The 12,395-nt window shown below is 43.2% G+C and overlaps 1 protein-coding gene across 1 annotated transcript; it reads left to right on the top strand.

Annotated features, from left to right (window-relative positions):
- Positions 1-172: 172 nt before the first annotated feature.
- On the top strand, positions 173-11,103 carry LOC123965318 (cyclic nucleotide-gated cation channel beta-1-like; the record flags this gene model as incomplete). Its single annotated transcript, XM_046041875.1, has 13 exons — positions 173-334; positions 412-560; positions 1,800-2,051; positions 2,271-2,479; positions 2,573-2,623; positions 5,518-5,604; positions 6,053-6,117; positions 7,353-7,475; positions 8,154-8,295; positions 8,572-8,731; positions 9,955-10,052; positions 10,821-10,904; positions 10,985-11,103. Coding segments are annotated over exons 1-13 (1,667 nt in total), but the record flags the coding sequence as incomplete, so codon positions are not given.
- Positions 11,104-12,395: the final 1,292 nt, after the last annotated feature.

The raw sequence follows: 12,395 nt of genomic DNA, 5'->3' as shown, positions 1-12,395 counted from the left end.
TGAGCTGCAGCTCAACAACTACAGCAGCAACATCCTGCTGCACATTAATGAGGAGGAGGAATCTGAGGAGAGATAATAGGACAACATGTTACTGCTTTAATACTTTAATACATTCCAATACAAGACTGAACAGTGAGGTATTAGTACTTTTACTGAAGAAAAGGATCTGAATACTTCCTCCACCACCGATCCATGTTGCCGTCCTCATGTCTTCGTGTTGTGTCCCCCTCAGCCCCGCAGGGGATCTGTCTGCCGACGAGGACGATGAGGAACTGATGAGGACCGGTCTGAAGACCTTGTCCGGTCAGGGAGAGCTGCTGACTGCAGATGATGAGTAAGAGAAACCCCACACAAACACACCGCTGCTCCTCAGTCCTCCATGTTTACTGTCTTTTTGTTGTCGTCCTGCAGGACGCGTCCTCTCTCAGCAGCCAGCGTTGGCAGCGTGGTGATCCAGGACCGTCTGTACGAACTCGTCAAGCAGTTTAAAGGTCGGACAGATCGGCAGAAAGATCGGATGGCGGACCCAGACCTGTCTGAGGAAGAAAGTCCCTCAGCCTGTACGTCCGACTTCTTTGCCTTTTTTGTTGATGTGATTGTTTTAGTGGGGACGCAATGCACCATGGGCGGGGATTTGCGACCCTGTGTCCCCCCTTAGCAATGAGGCCGTCATTAATATTCAATAATGTGGTTAGCAGACTGCTCCTGTGGGAATCAAACATCCCACATTGTTCACTTTTATGATTCTGTTCAGATTCTGTAACAGAATCTTCTGTTAGAATAAATGTAATAATCCTCATAATTTTTGAAATAAAGTCAAATAAATTAATTGAAGCCAAAATGAAACTCTCAGTAAAACTACAATAATGTTTAAATCACATTTACAGCGGCTGAGAGGTGGAGAGAGTCGGCATAACAGGGTTGGTGGTTCAGCTCCAGGGGTGTTGCTAAACATTAAGCTTTACCGGGGCACAGACCCCCACATCCCTCATGTACATTTTTTATTTATTTTTGATTGAAGTGTATAAGCTTTCCTAATATTCCCTATATATTCCTAATGTTGGTCATGTCAGTTATGCTAACCATATGGGTGGTGGGGGTGGTGGGGGTGGTGGCGCATAGATAAGATGCTTGCCTTTGGTGTGGGAGACCTGGGTTCAACTCCCACTGTGAGACACCCACCATTTTGTCCCTACAGCAACCCCTAAATAAGATTTTGAACCTAAAAATGAGCAGAATACCACCTCTTCACAAAAGTCCACTTACGTTTTCTGCTGTTAATCTCTCCAGGAGGTGCTAAGATCATGGAAACAAAATTTACTGATGAGTGTTGTGGAAATTATTGCTGGCAAATAATTGAGTAACAACGAACCACTGTCTTTGAAGAATTTATTAATAAAAATAGAATGACTGAAGTACTACAAGAGAAAATCAGATGGTCCAGAGACCTGTTGCGTAGGGCAGCTTCAGGCGTCTGGCCGCCGAGCAAAGGGAAGCATAATCATTTACACAGTCTAGGTTTCTATGTTTTAGGGAACAGAGATCCTGGGAGAGGAGCAGCAAGATAGGAAAACACTATAATAGAACATACATAAAAGATTAGATGTAAGAAGAAACAATTTTCTGTCATTACAATAAGGACCAGGTTATGAAGCTGAAAGCTCCAGAAGAAGCAAGAAAACTGGCCATTGAGTCGAGATTGTTTTGTCAGCTGCTGTTCACTGCACGTCTGTACAGAATCACCCATTATGTTTTGAAACGTGCACCTTTATCATGTGGATTCTGTTTGATCTCTGCAGCCCCAAGCAAAGCTCCACCTCCCCCACCTCCTCCTCCACCTCCACCAGGAGAAGAGAAGAAGGACGAAGCGCCCGCAGCAGCAGAAGAGGAAGAAGAAGAGGAGGAGAAGGATTTTGAGCTCCCCTTTAAAATTTTGGGACAACCAGTGAAAATCCCCAGACTGCCCAAACTGCCCAAACTTCCCCCGCTGCCCGACTGGCTCCGAGCCATCTTGGAGTACCGCTTCCCCTCCAGCATCGACCCCTTCACCGGTGAGCAGAGACTTTGTACACATGAACTGTAAAACCCTGATTTAAGGTGAGAAAATAAAAAGGAAGAGTTCAACACTGTGGGAAATAATCTTTCTCTCTGAGAGTGAGATGTTCAGATGGACCTCAAGTCTGTGATCAAAATTGCAGAGTACTTGTGTAAAAGTGTCTTTCCACCAGTTGAGCTGATCTGATGAGGACTTCCTGTCTCCGTCTCCACAGATCTGATCTACGTGCTCTGGCTGTTCGTTGTGGTGGCGGCGTGGAACTGGAACGTGTGGTTGATACCCGTCCGCTGGGCGTTCCCTTACCAAACCCCCGAAAACATCCACCTATGGCTGATGGTGGACTACACCTGCGACCTCATCTACATCACCGACATCCTCGTCTTCCAGCCCAGACTGCAATTCGTCCGCGGAGGAGACATCGTGGTCAGTGGCTTCAACAGAAATAACAGAACTGTCTTCTTGAGTTGAGTTTGGCATAAACGTCGTCATTAATAACCCAGAAGCTTTTTATTTCAGTGTGACAAAAAGGACATGAGAGACAACTACATGACCACGGAGAGATTTAAGGTAAGCACAACACCTGACCAGCATGAAGCAGGGAACATACTTTAGTTCACAATACATGGGAGAGTATGATGTACTGTATGTCTCCTAACCTGGGTTCAAGACCCCCCTAAGGGGATGCAGGATAAACCTGAGAGGTCACAAGATGATTCACAAGATGGGAAAGAAGAAGAACATTTCTGCTACAAAGACCTTAGGACATTCATGTCTTTGTTTTTTTCAGGCGCTAGAGAATACCTGCTAATCACACGTTATGTCCCAGTACGTTGAGTGTGGACTTTCTTGTAAATCACATGATGATTATCACACAGAGCTTACATCCTGTTTCCAGTAGGTGGCGCTATGACAGTGAGTGAATATTGGCTTGTAGATATGTTCAGGTCGGGACTTTTACCAAACATGTAAAGTTTGATACAGATTTGAGCATGTACAGTGAAGTTACAAGAACTTCCTGTCTCATGGCGAAGCATCGATTTTCAACGTCACGCCACGGACACGCCCTAGAGTGAAAATGCACAGATAGCATAACTCTTCATTGTTAACGCCTTTAGATTGCACAGCGAAAATTTGATATTGATAGGATTCATTCTGTAGGAGGAGTTCATTAAAGTTCGGACCCTGTAAATTGCAAAAAACTGAATAAATTGCACTTTCAATTCAGCAAAACAGCTGACTTCCTGTTGAGTTTAGGACCGGGGTCCTGCAGATTTTTTTGTGTGTTTTGGTATGTTACATGTCCCACAACCATTTTTTTTTTTACTTTAGCATCTCTTAAATTGTCCTGAGGCAAATGTTTTTGTTCCTAGAAAAGTGAGACTCCTTTGGCGAAGACTGCTGCAGAAAACATTTCTTTCAGTCCATTCATCTCTGTGCTCGTTGTTGTCTTCCGCCTTGTCTTCTTTTATGCTACTACTACTGGAGGGGCGCCGAAGACAGACATTTCCTAATCCAACACAAAAGCCACGTTTCCACCAAAAGTACCCGGGACTTTTGGTCCCAGGATCTACTTTTCAAGGAACTAGAAGGTTCCTTCAGCCCGTTCTTGTGTGCGTTTCCACTGCGGTCTAAAGACCTGCAAAGATCAGGCAAACTAACCAGCTGACACATGTTCTTACTCTCACGTACTCCATACAAAGAGACGGACAGGCATCTTTATTTAGTAATGTCACTATACATGAGCAAAATGTAGATATGAAGAATTGATTGGAACAAATGAAAGAGACACAATTTTTCATTTGTTTTGGAGAAAAGATGACCTCGGTGATAATTCGGCTCCCGGCAGAAACCTCCTGAACAGTCAACACCGAAGGGGGAAAAAAAAGAACAGAAAACAAACTGAGCAGCTAAACTCGGCTAACACTAGATGCTCAGCTGGCAGCTCTCATGTCCTGGGTCAGCCTGAGTGTTGAAGGAATGTGATTTTTCATGCTGCATATCTTGTTGTTATCAGCCGTTTGTTTTTGAGAGGAGAAACCAACTTCGGCTCCGTGTAGAAACCTCCTGATCAGTGTTGAGAATAACGCGTTACAAAGGTAACGCAATTACAGTAATGTGTTGCATTTTGTAGAAATATAACGCATTACTAAAACAACTCAGTAATATTATACCTGTTTCAATCTCAGGAACTGGTGTTACAACACATTTTAACCTGAAATTAAGTGGTTAATAATTCGCTAACACCACCACTAGCACCAGAAAAACAAATCCATGAGTAAAAGAGTAACGTTATTTCCTGCTGAGGGAATCCGATGATCGAGATTGTAGGCAAACTACGGTGGAGCTCGGCTCCTCCTAACAAGACGGTAGCTTCCCTGATGGATCATGGGTAAATAGATTTCTATAGGTTGTGTGTTTGTGCTTTAACAAATTACTTTCATTATCAGAGAGCCTGCTGTTAGTTCATCCTGACCGATCCTGTCGGAGTGTCGGGAGATTCAAATAATTAATGACATTGTGCTGCTGTACCTCGTGCGTAAATGTGATTCATCCAACTCCGTCAGCCGTTAGCTGTAAACACACCGCAGGACTGGCTGCACACCGGCTGCTGTTTCCTAGCAGTAAATATAATGCAGACGTATGATCAATCTGACATCGCCAAGACGTGTGTGGCTATCTGGGTGTCGATTGTTATATATTGGTTTGCAAATGTCAGAGTCAACCGTAGAAAATAGACAAGCAGTAGCACCAAAGCGTATTCAAAAGAACCGAAATGTTCGAGTTAAAGCGAGTAGCCTCTGCTCGACCAATCAGAAATGCACAACAAGGCAAGACTCCAAAGTTGCAGTACTTTGGGAAAGTAAGCAGGATCTTTTTGGGGGGTAAAATTATTTTTAATTTAGACTCTAGTCCTTGCTGTGGTGGAAATGCAGTGAGTTCCGAGGTAAAGTGCCTGCAGTGGAAACGCAGCTACAGAAGCTTTAACAAGGGTGGAGTTCGTATTTACAGGGGTGGTGATATGAACAAAGCTAACATGGATATAATTAAATGCTCCGTACTTGTATAGCGCCTTTCTAATCTTTTTTCGACCACTCAAAGCGCTTTTACACTACATCTGCATTCACCATTCATGCACTGAGCCTATGTTCTCAAACAGAAACTAACATTCACACACTGGAACAGCCACCAGGGGCAATTCGGTGTTCAGTATCTTGCCCAAGGACGGGAGCCGGGGATTGAACTGCCGGTCTTTCAATTAACAGGCAACCCGCTCTAACTCCTGAGCCAAAGCCGCCCTCCCTAATTATGACACAGTGTGGATATTTATTAAGGACTGACTTATATTGTGACAAATTATCCGAGTCAAAAGTTTTTTTTAGGATTTTACAAAAAATAAATAATAAGTATGTAATGTTAAAAAGGGAATTAAAATGTCTGTTATTGTTGCTGTGTGTTTACAGTGGGACATCATCAGCCTGTTTCCCATGGAGATATTTTACTATTTCACTGGCGTGAACTCCCTGCTGAGATTCCCTCGCCTGCTGAAGGTCAGGAAGTGTTTTATCTTCATGCTGAGACCAGAGATCGTACTCAGATATCTTTATGCAGAAAGGCCCGTTTCAGAATAATATGTATTACTTTACTGGATTATTATTATTGTTGATGCATCACTTTAATGTTGTAGCCGGTAAAGGTGGAGCTCATTTTAATGACTTCATACATTGCTAGCTTGTAAATGTCCCCCCTTATCTTAACACACAATAATACATTATTTTATTATTTTTTAATTATTAATCTGAACCTGCAAAGTAACTTAAGTTACAAATAAATAAATAAATGTAGTGGAATAAAAAGTACAATATTTGGCTCTGAATTGTTGTGGAGTGGAGGTATTTATAGAAGTATGAAGTAGCAGAAAATATAAATACCAGTAGTAGTACAAGGACTTCTAAATTGTACTTTCCACTGCAGTGAAATCTCATCTTTCCCTTTCAGTACATGGCTTTCTTTGAGTTCAATGACAGAATGGAAGCTGTGATGAAGAAAGCCTACATCTACAGGTGAGCAGAGTCTTAATAACCCATCAGCCACGTCACCGTTCACCTACACAGGAACAACCAAACCAGCTACCAACAGGGGGCGCTGCTTCTCTCATGTCCGCCAGAGAAGGTCAACAAAAAGGGAAATACATCCTAACCAAGAAAGGAAAGAGTGGAAACAGCATGGTGTTGATTAACTCCAGATGCTGAGGCTTTTAAACGTGATAGCAGATCAGAACAAATTAGTATCAGAGCCCGTTAAGGCAGAGAGGGATGAGGGAGGAAGTGCACAACCTTCAGTATGATTTGTCTGATTATGTGTTAACGCATGCTCAAAAATACAAACCCCCTCCCAAGTCGTTATATATGGATTCTTGGTCAAGACCCCTTGACTTCAGTTTGTTACACACTGAGAAGCCCTTTAGCGTCATTTACACTAAAAGTAGTCCTTGTGTAAAAAACAGAAAGGTCAGAGTAAGGAGGGGGTTGGGAGGGAGGGAATGATGGGTCAGGAAGCTGATTTTCAACCAGGAGACTGGTGTTTGTTTCCTCGTGTGAAACAAAAAGTTAGCACTAAATGTTTTTAGTTATGTTACATAAGTTACGTTACTTATGTAATAAGTAATACCTACGTAACTTAATTCACGTAAGTAGTTATTTTAACCTAAACTATGATCTTTTCCTAAACCTAACCAAGTGGTTTTGATGCCTAAACCTAACCAAGTGGTTTTGGTGTCTAACCTAACCAAGTGGTTTTGGTGCCTAAACCTAACGAAGTGGTTTTGATGCCTAAACCTAACGAAGTGGTTTTGGTGTCTAAACCTATCAAGTGGTTTTGGTGTCTAACCTAACCAAGTGGTTTTGGTGCCTAAACCTAACCAAGTGGTTTTGGTGCCTAAACCTAACCAAGTGGTTTTGATGCCTAAACCTAACCAAGTGGTTTTGGTGTCTAACCTAACCAAGTGGTTTTGGTGTCTAAACCTATCAAGTGGTTTTGGTGTCTAACCTAACCAAGTGGTTTTGGTGCCTAAACCTAACCAAGTGGTTTTGGTGTCTAACCTAACCAAGTGGTTTTGATGCCTAAACCTATCAAGTGGTTTTGGTGTCTAAACCTAACCAAGTGGTTTTGATGCCTAAACCTAACGAAGTGGTTTTGGTGTCTAACCTAACCAAGTGGTTTTGGTGCCTAAACCTAACCAAGTGGTTTTGGTGCTCATACTTTCATTAAATCATCTCTCTTTGTTGTTGTGTGTCAGGGTGATCCGAACCTCCACTTACCTGCTGTACTCTCTGCACATCAACGCCTGTCTCTTCTACTGGGGCTCAGACTATGAAGGACTGGGATCCACCAAGTGGGTCTACAATGGAAAAGGCAACGCGTAAGAACCCGCCGTTACTCTGTAGACAAGGTTCTAATGTGGACTCTGTAATCTGCATCTGCTTCACACCACACTGTTAATATTAAGCAGGAACCTCCGGGTCTGAAAAGTGAAGCCAGTGCTGAAGCGCCTTAAACCTGCGTCCTCTCTAGCAGCCAGCAGGGGGCGACTCCACTGGCTGCAAAAAGAAGTGTGATTGTAGTATGTGGTAAAATGTTTCTACTTCTCAGCTGATTTATTCCCTCAGTAAACACTTTCCTGATGAGTTTCTGGTCTCGGTCGCTAGTTTCAAGTCTTCTTCAACACAGCATGATGTTCATTTAGTAAATTATGGTCCCATTTAGAGGAACAGAGACCAGGAAGCAGGGGGGGCTTTAGGGCGGGGCTACAAGATGATTGACCTGTCACTACCAATGAATGAATTACAGATTGCCTTGCTAAGCTAGCTGGCTCCACCCTCTTGTCCGAATATGGTCACATCAGGTATACACTGTATAACACAAGTGGACGTTTGTGGACTGTCGTTTTGAAGCCTCGATTTTGGCCGATAGGGCGCCGCCATGTTGAGGCATGGTAACGACTTGTCAATCATAGATAATCCCGCACTGAAGCCTCCTCTGCTTTCTGGTCTATGTGCTTCTAAATGGTGGTTCTTTTTGTTTGTTAATTTTTGGACAGTTATATCCGCTGTTACTATTTTGCTGTGAAGACGTTGATCACCATCGGAGGACTGCCAGACCCCACCACCGTCTTTGAGATCTGCTTCCAGCTCATCAACTACTTCGTTGGCGTCTTTGCTTTCTCCATCATGATCGGTCAGGTCAGTCAACGGTCAATCTGTTCCTCTTCCTGGTGTTCTGCTTTCAGAGACACACTTAGGAATTCTGGGCACTATTTATAATAATTATTATGATCATTTTATTTAAAAACACAACACAAGTGCTTTACAGTCCTGTTTTACAATAAAAATTCAAACGTAAATGATAAAATGAGTTGAAGGTCCAAATGTGGCACAAGAAGAAAATGCTGGACTGTATCTTCGAGCACTGACTAACCTGAATCCGGTTCTGGTTCTGGCGTGATTTTTGTGTCTCAGATGAGAGATGTGGTCGGAGCTGCAACAGCTGGTGAGAACTACTACCGGGCCTGCATGGACAGCACCGTCAAGTACATGAACTCCTACCACATCCCCCGAGATGTCCAGAACCGCATCAAGACCTGGTACGACTACACCTGGAAGATCCAGGGCATGCTGGGTAAGCATCAGGAGTTAAACATTTGGCTAAATATCAAATCTGAGACAAATTTGTGTTCCAGAAAGACGTGTCCTAGTCCGTCCATCCATCCATCTTCGGGTCGCGGGGGGCAACTCCAGCAGGGGTCCCCAAACCTCCCTTTCTTGAGCCCCATTAGCCAAGTTTGACTGGGAGATCCCGGGATCCCAAGGCGTTCCCAGGCCAGTGTGGAAATATAATCTCTCCACTGGGTCTTCCCTGAAGCCTCCACCCAGCTGGACTTGCCTGGAACACCTCCCTAGGGAGGCTCCCAGGGGGCATCCTTACCAGATGCCCGAACTACCTGAACTGGCTGGTGTCATAAAGTTAGTAACTTACAGGAAGCCTGTGTTTCGGTTTAATTCATGATCGTACTTCTAACAAACTTTGACTCCATACAAACTCTGATGGTAGAAAATTCCTCATGTAAGTCTGTTCAGGTTTAAAACACGCAAACTCCCTAAAGAGAAGAATGAAAAGATCTCAGAGCCAAGACATTTCCTGGTTATTCTGTGTTTTATGACTTCATTAAAGTCCAAACGAACTAAATAAAATGTCCATCACCAAAACTGCCCTTTTCCATCTCAAGAACATCTCTAGACTCCAGCCATCACTTTCTGACTCCCTTGCAGAAACCCTCATACAAGCTTTTTATACGACTACTGCAATGAGTCCTCAGTAAAACCCTGGACAGCATCCAGTATATCCAAAACTCCGCCGTCAGGTTCCTCCCCTGCACCAAAAACTGGCAGCACATCACCCCGACCCTCATCTGCCTTCTCTGGCTCCCAATGAAGTCCTTCATCAACTACAAAATAATCCTTCTCACCTACAAATCTCATCACGCCCCACAGTACCTCTATGACCTCCTTGCACCATACACCTGTTTCCGGAAGTTTGCCTAGACTCCGTATCTTTCAGAGACAGATCATTCAGTATTGCAGCCCCGACCCTCCCTGCAGACGTCGAATCGCTACATCCCTGTTCAAAAAACTCAAAAACCACTTGTTCACCACAGCCTACAAACTCCCCTAGAACTGATTCTTCAGTAGTTTCTCTCTGATTTGTCTGTTGTGATGTCATGTACAGCCTATTCTTAAGAAGCGTTTGAGTCTGCTACAGCACACATGTCTGCTCTGTAAATCAGTAAATACACCGAGCCGGTGAGAATGTGCGTTCAGAGCCTCGGGATGTTTTCTCTGCAGATGAACAGGAGCTGCTGGTGCAACTTCCTGCTAAGATGAGGCTGGACATCGCTGTGGACGTCAACTACGCCATCGTCAGTAAAGTCGCCCTTTTTCAGGTCAGGAAGACAGAAAACAACACATAAAAAATAAACAGTTTGACCGATTTTTACTCATCTGTAGCTACATAAAACAGATTAACAGAGAAAAAACAGAACTGATATTTAAAGTTGTTTTGAATTTATCATTTTAAAAAAAGTATTTGGGAACAAAACGGCCAAAAAAATTAGGTCAAGGTGGCTGAATGACCACCTTTTTTTGGGACATGACAACATGTTTACACAGCACCTGAAAGTAGAAGGATGTCCAGTTTTATAGTTATTCAAAAAGAGATGCAGACAAACATATGAACAAAAGAAAAGAAAGGAAATAAAACCACCCACCCTCCCTCTTTTACAGAGCACGTATAGCTGGCATTCATATTCAGACATGTTCAGCTCTATTACTAGACGCCGCTGCAGAAGTACAGTTTACATACATTTTTACATTTACTCATTTAGCTGCCGTTTTAACCAAAGCAACTTACTACTGCAATATACGTCAGCGATCACCCACCTCCGGAGTCTGGGGACACATTGGTGGATGTAGGAAACGAACCCAGCTCTCCCACACCAAAGGCAAAGTCAGTGCAGAAAACAAAAGACATGACATTTAATTTCCTTTTAGTAAACTCGGGGTAATTAAAGGGAACTCATAAAATGGCGATGAATGGACAAGGTGTGATCTTGGTGCCTAGGGCGCCTGAGATGATTTTGAAAATGCTTTTCCTGTAATCTGATGATATTCTGTGACACGGCTCCACTTCAAACTGTTTCTCCTTCACTCAGGGCTGCGACAGACAAATGGTGTTCGACATGCTGACGAGGCTCAAATCTGTCGTCTACCTGCCCGGAGACTTTGTCTGTAAAAAGGTGAACACACACCTGGCGACCAGTTAAACCTGTCTGTGAGCTCTGCTGCAGCAGCGTGTAATGATGTGTGTGTGTTGCAGGGGGAGATCGGCAGGGAGATGTACATCATCAAACAGGGGGAGGTTCAGGTGGTGGGCGGTCCTGACCTGCAGACGGTGTTCGTCACCATCAGAGCCGGCTCGGTGTTCGGAGAGATCAGGTCAGAGCATCTTCATCCTATTAACCAATTAAAAAACTGTATGTGGAGCAGCCTGGTGGGACGAGGGAGTTGGTGTTAAGTCACAGTGGCAGTCTGTCTGGAAAGATTGGCACAACCATTGCCATGATATTGTTCATGTTCCCATGTTCACCAGAGGTGGAATCCTAAAGACTTTTCATGTAGTGTCACCAACAGGTCAAACAAGCTACTGAAGATACTTCTCAAATTCCCTCAGCTGTTCTTTCAAGGCACTGAAAACTGATTCTTACTGTGAGTGATGGGTCCTACATGAAGTTCCCCCACAGTTAGAACAGTTTTGGTTTCCTTCCATAGATCAAAAGAGTCCTACGAAGATTTAGCAGCACACCAACTCTTTTTCATTTCACACATTCTTCTTCCTTGTCGAAGCCTGCAGCCTACATTACCCACAATGCATCTCAACCAACAACAAGTTGATGTGGGTCGGTGTGAGATTGTGGTGTGTTACGCTAGTGTGGTGTCAGAAAGAAGGATTCTCACAGAACTCTGCAGCTGCTGCTCATCGCTGCTGCAGAGTTCTGTGAGAATCCTTCTTTCTGACACCACACCAACAAATGAGTTCCAGTTTTGAACTCGTGGTCTTCAGCCAGCTGACTCAAGTGACATCACTTCAGGACATTTATCAGACTTCACACAGCTCCCTCTGAAGACACTTATGGCATTATACAGCTTTAAAACATATATACATACAACATACAGTAGTGCTAAGGTTAGCATGCTAACTATCTTTAAGTACTCTGTTAAAATTGCCACCTCAGAGTGTTATATTATTTTTTTATTATCGCTATTATGCAGTGTGGAAGTAGCATTTTACCGTAGCTGGTCTCATACAGCATCATAACATGATCACATTTCACAAGACAAATCTAAACCTGCAAACAAACACAGGACCCAGGAGACCGAGGTGAGAGTCCTGTGTGAAACCAAAAGTCACATAATGTACGTTCATCGTACTGACACTGCAAAAACTAAAATCTTAGTAAGATTAATTATCTTAACTGAAGGCAAAATATACTTGTTTTTTGTCTGACAAGATATTTCTTCTTACCAGGTGGCTTTTATTTTAGAGAATTTCACTTGTTTCAAGTTTTCTGGCCTTAAGTAGCAAGTGAAATATTCTTGTTCTGTTGGCAGATAATTTTGCTTATTTTAAGTAAGATTTCCCTTATTTTAATGCTTTTATTTCTTGTTTTTGAGAGCTCAGTTTTTGCAGTGTAGCTATATAGTAATCCTAACCCAAATCTTGATCTTTT

This window comes from Micropterus dolomieu, unplaced genomic scaffold, assembly GCF_021292245.1.
Source record: "Micropterus dolomieu isolate WLL.071019.BEF.003 ecotype Adirondacks unplaced genomic scaffold, ASM2129224v1 contig_9201, whole genome shotgun sequence".
NCBI classification, from domain to species: domain Eukaryota; kingdom Metazoa; phylum Chordata; class Actinopteri; order Centrarchiformes; family Centrarchidae; genus Micropterus; species Micropterus dolomieu.
Note: the sequence above shows the minus strand (reverse complement) of the source record. Positions and strands in the feature narration are given on the sequence as shown.